General features: G+C 45.0%; 1 protein-coding gene across 1 annotated transcript; it reads left to right on the top strand.

Annotated features, from left to right (window-relative positions):
- Nucleotides 1-1611: 1611 nt before the first annotated feature.
- TALDO1 (transaldolase 1) lies at nt 1612-15059 on the top strand. Its single transcript, XM_073658669.1, has 8 exons — nt 1612-1842; nt 8672-8795; nt 10754-10861; nt 11841-11972; nt 12051-12226; nt 13083-13280; nt 14375-14520; nt 14863-15059. Exons 1-8 carry the CDS (start codon nt 1743-1745, stop codon nt 14875-14877), a joined length of 999 nt encoding a protein of 332 aa, XP_073514770.1. The 5' UTR covers nt 1612-1742; the 3' UTR covers nt 14878-15059.
- Nucleotides 15060-15263: the final 204 nt, after the last annotated feature.

Consider the following 15263-nt stretch of genomic DNA (forward strand, 5'->3'; position numbering starts at 1 on the left):
TATTTTTAATAAAGGGGTTATGATGACTAGGGCCTCATTCAGACATCAGGTTTTCTTACATAAGAGGAAAACTGAACGAATTTCATCAGTGATTTTCATCAGTTTCATCAGCTTTTTCACTGATGAGAAAAAAAAAGTTTCTCCACCTTCTGTTATCAGTCAGTGAAAAACTTGCAGCACACAGATGTCATCTGAGTGCTGTCTGATATTTTACCAGCCCCATAGACTCGCATTGCTGATTTTGATCCTACACTCGGATCAACATTGGATGTCATCGAGATTCTGCATGAACCACTATATCTGAGGAAAAAAATCACACATGTGAAGGGCCCCATAGACAATACTAGTTACAAATGTTATCTGTGAAAACCACAGAGAGCACTCGTACGTGAGAAACTGATGTCTGAATAAGCCAGTATGTGTACAGTACAGACACAGAGGGCTATTATGTGTATGGAGGGTGTGAACAGATGATACAAGGGTCCTGGTTTTGAAGAAAATTTTGGGCAAAATAGGGATAGTTACATAAGTGAGGAGGGGCGATAGGTCAGTCTAAAGAAATGCATTTTTAGGCCACGCTTAAAACTGTGGGTATTGGGAATTAATGGAATTGTTCTGGTAGTGCATTCCAGAGAATTGGCGCAGCACGTGAGAAGTCTTGGAGACGGGAGTGGGAAGTTTGGATTATTGCAGATTTTAGTTTTAAGTCATTATCAGAACGGAGGGCACGGGTAGGGTGGTAGACTGAGACAAGGGAGGAGATGTAGGGGGGTACTGAAGCGTGGAGGATGTTGTGGGTGAGAGGGAGAAGTTTATAATGAACTCTGTCTCTGGGGGGATTCATAAATAAATATATATATATATATATGAAAACGGGCAGAGGAGGGGAGCAGACGAAAAATGCCTCCTAATTAACGCCACAGAAGAGATGTAAATAAAGACAGAAATCTTCTGCACTGACACAGAGACACACGGAGCGCAAAGAAAACCAAACTCCTTAAGAGGTGAAAAGATCTTCCTCTTCCTCCAGCGCTCCCCTCATCCAGACTGCAGTGCAGACCCCCTCATGGTGGATCGTGGCCCATGTCTGCAGATTGATCAGAATTTACTACAGGACTGTTTTTCAGAATCCCCCCATTGCTCCGATTCCTCCAAACTGGTGCAGACAGGAGCAACACATGGGACAATCACTAGTGTGAATGAGCCCTTAGGGTGTTTTTTAATAAACCATTTTATTATAAAAACATTGTGGTTTTTTAATGCATTTTGTTTTGCATTGACTACTTTTTTAAGTTTTTGAAGTTTTGAGACTGACAAAACTTTTGTGTTTTCCAATCTTTCTTTTGGATGTTTCTATGGTTACTGAAGTATAATTATAAGTTATAATACTTTTATTGACATACATCTTTTATGCAGAGACTCCCTATCTCCAGAGTTGTCCCTACAGGACTGTGACAGGACGGCAGGATTCTCCTCACACCGGACCGTCCGTCACACTCCTCCTCTCTGATTGGTCCACTGAGCTGTCATTCTTCCTGGCACGTCTGGCAGGTGAGGAGGCGGGCTCAGATCACGTGTTCAACTCGGCGTGCGCTGATTGGTGGGACCGGTCCCTGTCGCTCGCTCCCGCGGTGTGGTGTAGACGCGCGCTCATCTCTTCGCTCCCATTGGCTAAGTCCCTCGCGCCCCTCTGCCAGCCGCAGCTATATATAACCCCCACCGGCCCCATTCAAGCCCCTGTGATGTCCAACTGTGCAGTGAAGAAGCAAAAGATGGAGGAGTCCGCGCTGGAACAGCTCAAGAGCCACACAGTGGTGGTGGCCGACACCGGGGACTTCAATGGTAAGCGCTGCTAGTACTGGGACCTCCACCACAACGGAGTGCACAGGTCTGAGGGACTACAAGTCTAAGCGTGTCCTGCCAGAGCCGAGCGGTGACACGTGCGGCGGGTGCTGGAGCTCTGCCTCCTGGACACGTGCCCTAGTGCGCATGTGCTGCCCCCCAGTGCTGGGGACAGTGCCAGCCTCTGCCTGTACCCACAGGGTGTAGTGCTGCCCCCCCCAGTGCTGGGGACAGTGCCAGCCTCTGCCTGTACCCACAGGGTGTAGTGCTGCCCCCCCAGTGCTGGGGACAGTGCCAGCCTCTGCCTGTACCCACAGGGTGTAGTGCTGCCCCCCCAGTGCTGGGGACAGTGCCAGCCTCTGCCTGTACCCACAGGGTGTAGTGCTGCCCCCCCAGTGCTGGGGTCAGTGCCAGCCTCTGCCTGTACCCACAGGGTGTAGTGCTGCTCCCCAGTGCTGGGGACAGTGCCAGCCTCTGCCTGTACCCACAGGGTGTAGTGCTGCCCCCCCAGTGCTGGGGACAGTGCCAGCCTCTGCCTGTACCCACAGGGTGTAGTGCTGCCCCCCCCAGTGCTGGGGACAGTGCCAGCCTCTGCCTGTACCCACAGGGTGTAGTGCTGCCCCCCCCAGTGCTGGGGACAGTGCCAGCCTCTGCCTGTACCCACAGGGTGTAGTGCTGCCCCCCCCAGTGCTGGGGACAGTGCCAGCCTCTGCCTGTACCCACAGGGTGTAGTGCTGCCCCTCCAGTGCTGGGGACAGTGCCAGCTTCTGCCTGTACCCACAGGGTATAGCGCTGGGGATAGTGCCAGCCTCTGCCTGTACCATTTGCATTTGGTCCAAAAGATTTCTCAATAAACTCAGTCTCCCCATCCTCTAAGGGAGTTTACATTCACTGACAAACAAATGTTGAAAATGGTGAGAAATTAAAATGCAATGTGTTATAAAGTTGTGACTATTTCGTTCAGTGTGAGATTTATTGGGTTTTTACATGGTTTTTGCTCTGGATGCAAGTTTTAATTTGCAGAGATTCAGGCTCTTGAAAAATAGTGAGATTGAGACACAAAAAAAATCCGAAACTCCATAGCTGTACTGCATAATATATACTGGGGGAAAAAAACTGAAAGTCTTCCCAAGTGCAACTTGCCCTGAGAAGGGGGTCATTTGACTCCTGTCTTATAGCTGTGTATGTGAGCCCCCCCCCCCCCCCCGGGGTGTTCCAAAAATGGCCAGGCTAGCATCCTGTGTCTATGCCATGAATAGCCCTTTAAGGACTCATCCACATGGCTGTATATAGCCTACTATGACCAGAGTTGTATGGAGTGTAGTACTGTCCATACAAATGAAGGGCTTTGGAGGCAGTAGAGTTTCATATTCCTCCACATGGCATACACCTGTACAGGGGCGCAGTGCTTTCTGTAAGAACAATGCCTGCCTTAAATTCTGAGAAATGTAGCCAAGCAGCATGGTATCCCTGTTACATGAGGATATTCTACCTACTTTTTCCCTGTTGGATTAAAATCCACATGCCTACTAAATATGGAGTTCACACACAAAATACATAGCAATGGGACCTGAGGGGTAATTCTCAGTAGTCCTGATGCCTTGTGCACAGTAAACAGTGGCTGTGGTGCTGGTTGTGTTTTCTTTAAAGTTGGTGCAAAGTTATAAGTTCCCATAGGCACAATAGTCTTGGAGGATGGGGGAAGCATTGTCCCTGGCTCACCTTAAGTGGCCTGTAAGAAAGGAGCGGTCACACAAATCCTAGTAAATAAAGGTGCAGACTGTGCCCCGGCTTTATCTGAGGATTTCATGCACAACTATAGGAAAGCTGTTGTAGCATGACATCAGCAGAGGATGGGTCCAGCAGCAGTATACAGGGCACACTGCATGTGCAGAACAGGAATCTTTCTTTATTTGCTCTTGCACGTACATTGCATCTCTGTCCTCTGTCTTGTTTGTAACCTACAGGATGGCCCGGATGTGATTTGCAGCCATTCATGAAAGTCAGAGACTGGGAAGATGCGATGCTCCAATATTAAGTTTACAGTCAGTTGCTTAAAAGCTTTGGGGTTAGATGATGGTGAACTGTATTTACAAAAAGTAATGACCCTGGTTCTTCTTGTAACATAAATTAGGCATTTATGTAAGTGATCTGACCCTAAAGATGCATGCAGGGGAAAGGCTATAAATTACTCTTTACCTAAATCAAAACTTATTGCATTTGTTCAGATTAGACCATATCCACCCCTGCGTTGGGAATGTCCCGGGCAGATTCCCGGGGACCACAGTGCTCAGGCCGACCTTTAACTTCTCCTGACACTGCATTCAGAATGACCCTATATTATAATAGACTGCAGTGGACACTGGTAACTATATTTATTATATATAAATCTGGCACATTTTAAGACTGTCTAAGCTTACACCACTGCTTACTTTGTGCAAGAAGCCTTTGCCAAACCATTGGTGCACAGTGCTGCATGCCTGCAATCTATTAATTTCTTTCTTGCGGTCTAGTTCTTTATAGAATAACATAAGTGATATTTATACTGTGCTAGCCTTAATGAAATATTGGGTTTAATGGCTGCCCATCCTTGTGTGTAGTGACTTCTCCGTGCTATTCAGTTTATCTAGTTTATAATCAGTTTCCCACTTTTGCATTACAAGACCACAAAGTCTCAGCAGTTTTTCATCATAATTGCCCAAGTTCCTCCGTTGTATGGAAAGTGTAATATCTAGTTACCTAATTGGTTTTCAGCACCGCATCATGGAGCAATGTCTTGCAGGGACAATGTGGAAACACTTGTTTGTTAGCTGGTTTTCCTGCATGTATCTGCCTGGTTAGGACTGGAATTAATGTTCGTAGCAAGCAAAACACCACCAGATATACTGGCATGAGTTGGTACATAGTCTACAATAGACTGAATGTGCTAGAGCCGACTCAGCAGGTCAGGCACAGGAGACATCCCTAGTCACTCACAACAAAAGCAGCTCCGCATTGACCCAATGCAGTGCTGACTGGTGTACACCCAAAGGGGGTTATCTATCAGCTATAGGATCCCTGGTCTTAAGGTTTAATAGGGCTACAGTAAGAGGGTCTCACTGTGAATGTGCATTGAGGCAGTGCTTGCATACGACAGGGTAAGATCAGCAGCTTTCAGTAAGTCGGCCACAAATTGCTCATATGTGACATTTACAAGGTTCACTCTGCACAAGCTTGAACTGTAATATGGATTATGTCCCAATCTATAAGAGGTGTAAATGAAGCGTGGCATACATGTGGTGCGTGCAATTCATAGCATGGCAACCTGTTTAGTGTAGTAACACTGGGCCATTGTATGTCAGTCACAGGATCGATATGACAAGCAGGACACTGTACCAAAACCACCCCATTAGTCACCGACTTGCAACTTGTCTCTAACTTATAGTTCTAGTAGTTGTTTTTTTATGGACTCGTGAAAATCATGCCATCCATCACATACTGCATCAAGCTGGGCACTCCACTTATCTTGCTGATGTTGTACCTGTAGAAACCATGTACAGCGCATACAGCTCCTACTATAATCTTCAAGTTCTGTACAGAGCTGGTTCAGAACAGAAGTTTCTAGTCCATCCAGATATAAAAAGTATCACAGCTTTATGAGAAAATACAGGTCACTCCTCACCCCTATAGACTAGAGGGGGAAAAGGGTACTGTAGTCTGGTGTCCATAAACAATGGTGTATTCCTATTAACACTACTCATTCTTGTGCTGGATGGCGTTAACCCAAGTGTAGTGTGTCCTTGTTTGTTGTGATGGAAGCGTGTGTCCACATGAGTGCAGCCACCTCTAGCCAAAACAGGCCTCCTATTACAGTGCACTTACTGAACTTCTTGCCATATTCTAAGACGCCACTTCTGCTGCCAATTAACCAATACCCGATATAGATACCACAACCTGTCCTGCCTCATTCAGAAAGGGGCTGTACTGTAGCCCTTGCCTGTCTGGAGTATGGGGCCAGCGGAGTCTCTGTTCAGCCTGTTAGCTGTGGGTAATGGGAGACCTGTTTGGGTGACATTGATTAAAAACTCCAGCGATGACTTATCTTCAAGCACCAGAAATGAGGATGATCTCAGTAATGTTCTGCTTGGGGTAATGCCATCCTTCACGTCATCTCTACAGAAGAAAATGTTAAGACCAGACACCTCTTCCCTGGTCTATGGGGTGGTGAGTTACCTGTGCTTTCTGGGATTTGAAATTAAATCCAATATTCCTTGTAGTAGTTGGGGGTTCACAAAGCCAATCTGCAAACATCGCATAATAAAAGGCTGTCCTGTAAGAACGTCTTCCCATCTATAAGCCTTGCTCCTGTGAATACCGCACAGTGGCGCATGTACAGATGCTTTATGGCTCCTAGTGAAGAGCTGCACAACCTCCGTGTGGTCATACAGGCGCCTTCTGGTCTGTAGGCTTCCAGGGTAGGATACCTCTGTACATGGACTGTTTTGGATTGTCATGGTTTTTCTATTGGACTTCTATGAACTCTGAGGCTCTGTAGATACTTTAGAAACCCATTGTACCTGAGGGAGCCTTATTACAGATCAAATACTAATTGCACTTGGCTCACAGCTAAACCCTACATTTTGCAATATGAGGACAGTATTGGACTTTATCATGATTTCATCTTCATAAAGCTTCACATTGCAAATGAGCAGCTTCAGCCGTGGTTTCCTACATTACTTATATAAGAATTTCTTCCTGATTTGGCAACAGTCCGTCCAATCTGCCTAGTCACTGTGAGCGAGACTTTATATTGTATGATTGCACTTCATTGTCTCTGCTTTCATATTCTGGACACACCTATTCTGCCTCCAGTAAATATCAGGAAGCTTAATCGTTCAGGATCAGAAGCCGACAATTTACTCAATAAAAAATTCTAGATCCTTCGTAACAGACCATAACCTTAGTGTAAAGATTAGTGATGAGCGAGCATGTTCTGTTAACCCTTTCGGTGAGCATGCTCGGGTGCTTGCCGAGTATTTGCAGCGTGCTTGAATGTTATGTGGAGTTACTGTGTGCGCATGATTTGTGACTTTGACATCTTTAATAAATTTGAGGAATGCCTAACAGGCATTCCTCGCATGTATTAAAATTGTCAAACAGTCGCAAATCATGCACACGGAGTGACTCAAACATAACATTCAAGCATGCAGAAGATACTCTGAAAACACCCGAGCATGCTTTTAAAACTCTAGTAATGAGCATGCTCGCTCATCACTAGTAAAAATCTAAAAACTTTCAAAGACTTTCCCCCTGAACTTGCTGTACTGAGGAGTGGCCATCTTTCTGTTCTGAGCAGTGTATTGCCTCGTATGGCCTCCAGGTGGGGGCAATGGAGGTCCGACAATGGCATCCGTAGCCTACGCTGGAATCGGCACCACATGTTGCCTTTTGGATTGTGCATGTGTTGCAAAAGGGATACTGGAGATGAAACATACTAGTAGCTGTAGGTCGCCTAACTTTTAATGGCATGTGCCCCTTGGTTATCCTCAGTGCTCCAGCTTTGTGACATGTTGCAAATTCATCCGCTGGCCATCTTGGGCTGGTCATCACATAACTACACATGGTTATAACAATTGCCTATCCACTTAATAGGTATTGACTTTTAGATCAGTGGGATATGGCTGCTGAGGCCCTTTTATCCCCTCTTAAAATGGAGTGGCAGGGCACATGCTCTACTGCTTAGTGTATTTGCTATGGGGCTGCTTGTGAATGGCAAATGCCATGCTCCAGCAGTCAGAGAATGCATGGAGCTGCGGTCTAGCATGTACATGGCCACTCCATTCCAATGGGGATAAAAGTGCCCCGTTTGCCTATTGTTGGGGGGTCCCAGCAGAATGAGGGGTAGCTGCAGATCTAAGTGATCACCTATCCTGTGGATGGGCGATGATGTATTCCCATCAGACAACCCTTTTAATCTCAATTCATCCCCATTCAGCTTCAGATTGTTGATCTCAAACACCATTTTAAAAGCTTTTCCAGCCTAAACAAGTTACAACAGGTAACTGGATTAGTAAGAGTCCCACTGCTGGGACCCTCGCCGATTATCATGAAAGGGCACAAGACCCCTGTTCTCCCTGGGCTTCAGGTCTGTGGCTGGGAGATGAGGGTTGTGGAGGACACTTGTGTTCTGCTGCTCCACTATAGTCTGGCGCTGAAGATGTCTCTTCTGTTGGTTGTTGGGTCTTCCAGCGGTAGGACCCACACCGATCTAGTGGACAGGTGATAACAGGCTTAGATTACATGGCAAAAGGTATTGAAAGGTTTCCATTTTCATATATCTTCCACATCCTTTGAAAGACTGATATCATACTCCTTTGCAAAAGTATTGTTAGTCTAAGAAAAGTCTTCTGTCACCTGGTCACGATTCCCAGTGCTGGTAGCCAGTCACATTACTACTATTATGTGACTTGTATACTTGTGGTCATCTGACTTTATTCCTCCATATCTCCATCTTCTAGCGGAGGAGTCTAGCTGGCACGTGACTACAAATCTCATACATGTGGTCAAGTGATCACCCACTTGGACCAGGGAATGGTGGCATTGTATGCATGACATTGTCACGGTACGTCCATCTGCAGTTTTCTTAAACTGGACAAAAACCCCAAACATGAGGCTGTACAGAGAAAAAGCTGACTCTGGGTTTCTGATCAATGATGCTGCACATAGATAATGCCTGTGATGCTTTTGGGATAAAGGCTTATTCTGATTTCATGGATTCCTGAACCTTTTTATCTTTGGGGATCAGTTCTGCATGTGCTCTACTGAGTGTCGCTAATATTAATCTCCCCAGCTATTGAGGAATACAAGCCGCAGGATGCCACCACTAACCCATCACTGATATTGGCAGCCGCACAAATGCCAGAATACAAGCAGCTGGTAAATGATGCTATTCAGTACGGCAAAAAGCTTGGCGGGTAAGTCACCATTCATTGTGTCTGTGCCTCTGGGCGTTTACCTCTAGTCTTTTGCAAACTGACATTCCTCGCATAGGTTGGTGTCACCTGTTGCAAGTATTTTCTTTACATGGAGCTGAAATGTGTCGGTAAAGCCATTGCTAGGGGCAGATTTCACTTTTTAGAATGTCTGCGTAATTATTTACCTTTAAATCATTCTGTCCTACCAACATTTTTGAACATTTCAGCTTGACTAGTAAATGAGGTTAGTATGAAGTCCTAAAATACCCTGTGGCCCTGCAGGAGAAGGACTCTGCCTCCTTTGGGTGTTTGCACATGTTAAGTATTCAGTGCAGAAATTTCTGCATCTTATAGAAGGAAAAAAAGCCGTGTTTTTGCTGCCATTTTTACTTGTGTTTTTGGTGCAGATTTTTCCCCGCTCTTCAGTATGGGTGAAATCTGTAGCAAAAAATGGCTCCAATTCTGCAAGGTTTAACATTTTTAATCAGTTATAAGAAACAATTGAAGCACGTGCTCTTAAATTTCTAGTTTTACGTAATGTGATGTAATACAAAATCAAGTCCTTAGGTCTTAAAATTAGGTTAATACAACCTTGGATGAACCACAAGTAATAAATGACACTGTCCAATTACCAAAATGTAGACTGCAGAAAAATAAGTACACCCCACGAATCAATAGCTTGTAGACAGGCCTATCTGTAGCAGCAATAACTTGGTGATCACTTACATTGTTGTGGAGGGATTCTGGCCCGTTCTTCACCTCCCCTACACTCACTTGAGGTTTGTGGACATTAGTTTATGCCCAGCTTTTAATGTTAATTTCATTTGGGTTGGTGTCCATAGGATAGATACTTTCTATGTTGGTGGGGCCAACCTCTAGATCAGAATGGGGCACTTCTATCACTTTTGGAATGGAGTGACTGCCAGTGCACTGTACTGTCTCCAGCAGCCTCATAGGGAATGAATGGTGTGGTCGACCATGCACACTACTGCTTCAGTCTTGCAGAATGGGGTATGGTTATTCCTGTTAGTTTTTGGGGTCTGTTCAGACCCCCACTGATCTAGAAGTTATCACCCATACTTTAGGTAGGTGATGTCCAACCAGAATACCCCTTAGAACTGGGACCTTGACCTCCTTTAGTGGTGCTAACCAGAATTCTTAGTTTGTTTTTTCTGGGTATTTTTAGATTCTAAATCTGGGGGGGGAATAAGCAACATTTTGGACCTTAAATATGTTAAAGCGCTTTGCTGCACATTTTGTTGTAAAAATGTACATCTGAAAATGGTTTTCATTCCTCTGAAATGTGGTTGTTTCAGATGAGTCACTTGCAGACCTTCCTAGAATGAAGTATGCAATGTGAACATTCTCCTGAATCACAATGTATGGAAGCTGAAGATATTCCTAAAGATTTTTTTTCCTTTCCTCTGCAGTGAGCTGGGAAATAACCCTGCTCTGTATGAGGCATCTAGGAGTCCAGCAGAGCTAAGGAGTCCAGGGAGACTGTACTGTGCAGACAGTTTGCAGAACTTGCTGCAGAGGGAGCGAGTTCAGAGATAATTGATGGAAACCCTGCAGCTGTGAAATTATACCAGTTCGGAGGGGATTTGCATGAGACTCCTCCTTTTTTTTTTTTTTTTGTAAAATCTGCATAGTGTTTTCCATATAAATGCCAGTTCTCCTCACTGCATCTCAAATAGAGTATTCAGGCCCCTTATCAATATTTCCCAGCAGCCGCACTTGTATATTGTGCGGCCTCGTGTTCACTGAAGCTTCTGATTGCCTCCATTGTTGTCAGGCGCTAGTAATTACAAGAATGATCAGTCGTAGGAGCACAGAGACTAATTTTGGAAATCTAATTAGAGCTGAATCTAAACATACCAACTTGGCTTTACAAAAGTTTCTTTGACGTCATCCAGATTGTTAGGCTTCATTGTGTTTTTGGACCTTTATGTTTTTAGGACTGAAGAGGAGCAGATCAATAACATCATGGACAAGCTGTTCGTCTTGTTTGGAGTTGAAATCTTGAAGAAAATTCCCGGTCGCGTCTCCACTGAAGTGGATGCCAGGTACATCTTTATCTTGCACTAAATGTGCAGTAAGCTTAAATCCCAATTGAGTGATACGGATTTTGCAGGCTACTTCCTGCGGTGTAGCCCCGCCTGCACCGCAGGCTACTTCCTGCGGTGTAGCCCCGCCTGCACCGCAGGCTACTTCCTGCGGTGTAGCCCCGCCTGCACCGCAGGCTACTTCCTGCGGTGTAGCCCCGCCTGCACCGCAGGCTACTTCCTGCGGTGTAGCCCCGCCTGCACCGCAGGCTACTTCCTGCGGTGTAGCCCCGCCTGCACCGCAGGCTACTTCCTGCGGTGTAGCCCCGCCTGCACCGCAGGCTACTTCCTGCGGTGTAGCCCCGCCTGCACCGCAGGCTACTTCCTGCGGTGTAGCCCCGCCTGCACCGCAGGCTACTTCCTGCGGTGTAGCCCCGCCTGCACCGCAGGCTACTTCCTGCGGTGTAGCCCCGCCTGCACCGCAGGCTACTTCCTGCGGTGTAGCCCCGCCTGCACCGCAGGCTGGCAGCTTTTTGTCAGTATACACAGAAAGCTGCCAATCAGGTGTAAGGGTGTGGCTGGACCAGGAGGTAGGAGGCTCCTAGTCCTGATCTCCTTCTGATAAAACACTGATTTTCTTAAAATAGTAAAACAAAGCACAAGTGACACATCACTGGAAACAGGGTCTCAGACCCTACATCATGCTGCTCTCAGATTACATAGCAATAACCTGTAGTCACCTGTGGCAGGTGGGGGTGCAGATAATCAGATGGGCAGGAAAAGACCAAGTACAATGCCCAGTCCTGCTGCACTTGTGCTTCATTAGCATAAAACTTCCACCTGCTATTACACGTCTTTAAACATCCAAAATCCTGCTGACCATCCTCTAGGCCCCGCCCTGTTGACTCTCCTGTGCCCTGTAGACAGGCTCTGGTTTCAGGTCTGGACTTATACCCTGGTGCACTTTCTCATTTTATGGAATCCTTTTTCTTTCCCCCAGACTGTCTTTTGATAAGGATGCGATGGTGGAACGAGCCAAGAGTCTTATCGCTCTGTACAAGGAGGCAGGTATTGACAAGGAGAGAATCCTGATCAAGTTATCGTCAACATGGGAGGGAATACAAGCTGGAAAGTAAGTCTGTTTATTCAGTAATTTCTGTTGTAATGACTCTGAACTGAATACAATAAGGGTTTCTGATTGATCATACAGGGTTCTGGAGGAGCAATACGGCATACACTGCAATATGACTCTACTGTTCTCCTTCGCCCAAGCTGTAGCCTGTGCCGAGGCTGGTGTCACCCTCATTTCTCCATTTGTTGGGAGAATATTGGACTGGCATGTGGCAAACTCTAACCAGAAGAGTTATGAACCATCAGAGGACCCAGGTAAGAGCTAAATATTAAGGGGTTGTCTGGCCTTAGACTAGAAGTCTGCGGACATGTGACTGCAGACTTTCAAATCCTCGCATCTTGTTCGCAGTCAGGACTCTCCAGTGCTGGGAGCGGTGCGCGTGTGACCACAAGTATGTGATTTGTATACATGCAGTCATGTGCAGACTAAACTTGCATTGAGTGAAGCGGTGCAAGTGAATGGAGTGAGGCCTTACATGTCTAGTCAGAATGTGGTCGAAAGTATAATGCATACTTGCAGTCACATGACTGCACTGTGAGGATTCACAAATCTGCAGTCATGACTACCAGACAACCCCTTTAAAATTAACAGGAAAGCAAATGCAGATAAATGTTCAGTGTGCTCCTTTATGCTCCCATTCCAGAACACTCTGTAGTGAAGTCATTGTGACTTGTTCTGCAAGTCTTTACCTAAAATAAAGCTTTAAGGGTTTTTCCAGGAACAGAAGAGGTAGCCTTCTTGCAGTACATTATATACCAGTACTATATGGGGGATTCTTTCTGGTACATTAATTAGGGATGAGGGTGAAATGGGCAATAACCCCAACACTTGTTACATTCCCTAGCAAAAAGAGAATGCAAAACGGAAAATAAGCTGCATCATTATCAAGTTACACTTCCCCCTTGTGTACTGTAAATGGTCTTCATGTGACTCCTAAGCAGGGTCTTTAGGTATCAAGAGAATCTGTTTTATTCTGTATAATACAAAGTTTGTCACATTAAAATAAAAACATACGGTAGCTGGTCCTGTCGTGCTATCGGTGCATATTACACAGGAGTAGCCTTATTGCTTTTATTAGTCACAACGCTAATATATATTTTTTTGATATAGGTGTGAAGAGTGTTACCAAGATTTACAATTACTACAAGAAGTTTGGCTACAAGACCATAGTCATGGGGGCGTCTTTCCGAAACACGGGAGAGATCAAGGCCCTGACCGGCTGCGATTATCTGACCATTTCTCCCAAGCTGCTTGGAGAGCTGAGCAAAGACTGTACTAAGCTCAGCCCGACACTGACGGCGAAGGAAGGTAAAGAGGCCGCTGCACGTCCATGGCCATCATCTGTAGTGCTAGGCAGCGACATCTCCTGATCTGTAGCCACAACATCTGAGGATTGGCTTTCCCATGGGAACTTCTGCTTTATTATACTAGGAGGAAGAGAGTAACACATTAGTGTAGTCAGTCATGGGGGAAGGAGTAACTTAATTTTGAAGTAGTACTGAAATGCTGTGGGCAGGTTTTTTTTGTTCACTCTAGTCTCTTCACTTGTAGTTTTTCAATGGCACCCCAAAAAATTGTATTGGGGTGTTGCTTAAATTTTTTTTTTAGGGGAACGGTGTTTTTTTTTTTTTTTCATATTTTGACTTTATTTTGAGACTAGACTAATCTTATCTTAAACTCCTTCCTGCGAATTGGCAGTTTTATCCTTTTTTTTAGTTTTAAAGTGTTATCCCATTTTTTTCAAGTAAGAGTACACCACTCGTTGGCCTCCTGGCTAGCTGGGAGCTGCAGCCACGAAGCTGCCTCGTATAGCTGCAACCGAGGTGAGATGTGGTATGGAAGCTGCCATGATTGGGAGCAAACTGCTCCAGCCATCCAGCCTGCTTTAGAGCAGTCCTTACACGTTCTATTAAAGTGCTTGTAAGCAAGTGCTACACATGCTCAACCCTGCAGCAGTGGCAGGTAACCTAGGCAATGAGCAGGAAACAAAATTAAAAATGACTGTTCTTGAGAGCAGAGAATTTTAATAAGTAAATTGCAAAGTTGCTTGGTTATAGAATCACTTTGCAAATTTGTCAATAAAAAAGCTGGAATAACCTTTTTAATAGTTTTGGTGCGAGAGCAGAGCGCCTATAGATCAACTACATTCAGCATAGTGACTGCTGCAGTGCCATCTTGTGGCCATGTCCTGAAAGTTTCTTGTGTATTACAGCATTGCATTCAGTAGTTGGATTTCTTATGCTGCAGGACAATATGGTGTCAAAACTTATGATGGGCAAATAATTAATTTTACACACTGATTATGTGAACAGATTGTTCCTATAAGAAAAGGAACGACTATGTAGAAATTGCACAACTCCTTTCATCAAGTGGCTTATGCGCATTTCCTTTTTGTCATCCAGCCCAGGCCTGCAATCTAGAGAAGATCCACTTGGATGAGAAATCTTTCCGTTGGGAACACAATGAAGACCAAATGGCAGTGGAGAAGCTGTCTGATGGGATCAGGAAGTTTGCTGCAGATGCCATCAAGCTAGAAAAAATGTTAAAGGTAAATTGCATAGACTGATTAATCATTATTCATCCCAAAAGTAAAAATATCCTAATTACCTGGCTTTTATATACTGCTTAGTCATGCCACTTTAAAATATTCAACCTGTTTAAGGTCATCCATAATGGAGTCAAATTGGGGGTAATGTCCTGTTGGGCATCATGAGAAGCTGTGGGGGACCAGTGCTAAATGTTCCCCTGTTGCTCACTGCAGTCTGTACTTCGGCAAGGAGGATCTGTTCTTAATGTGCTGTGATTCTGACTTAAAATTGAGAATTTTTCTTGGCTAACCCATTAGGAGACTGATTGCTGCTACATGTGACTTGTTTTGTTTCTTCAACAGGATCGCCACAAGTGATGCTAATGGTTCCTTTTTATATACCCAGCCATGACATCAAGATCATTCCTCAGCTACAATCAGCCAGCAGTCCCTCATCCTCCATCTCCTCCTGTTTTTTTATCAGCATTGTAACATTTCCATTTTCTGTTTTGTACTTGATTCTTATAATGCACTGATTAAACCCAGTACTTTATCTCAAAGTCGTCTGAGCTGTGTATTGGATTTAAAGGCAATAGATCATTTTCTAGTTGCACATTGTTAGAATCTGTCAGCAGGTTTTTCTAGCCTGAGAGCTGCATGATGAAGGGTCAGAAACCCTGATTCCAGTGATGTCACTTGGCTGTTTGCTGAGGTTCTTATAAAATCCCTGTTTTATCTGCTGCTGAGCTCTGTATAACCCTGCC

Source organism: Phyllobates terribilis, unplaced genomic scaffold (assembly GCF_046119375.1).
Source record: "Phyllobates terribilis strain yellow unplaced genomic scaffold, ASM4611937v1 Scaffold_13__5_contigs__length_258822181, whole genome shotgun sequence".
NCBI lineage: Eukaryota > Metazoa > Chordata > Amphibia > Anura > Dendrobatidae > Phyllobates > Phyllobates terribilis.

Coding starts and splice junctions, on each gene's coding strand:
- TALDO1 (XM_073658669.1), top strand. CDS start 1,743: ATGTCCAACTGTGCAGTGAAGAAGCAAAAGATGGAGGAGTCCGCGCTG. Junction 11,973..12,050: donor GAGGGAATACAAGCTGGAAA/GTAAGTCTGTTT, acceptor TTGATCATACAG/GGTTCTGGAGGAGCAATACG. Junction 12,227..13,082: donor TGAACCATCAGAGGACCCAG/GTAAGAGCTAAA, acceptor TTTTTGATATAG/GTGTGAAGAGTGTTACCAAG.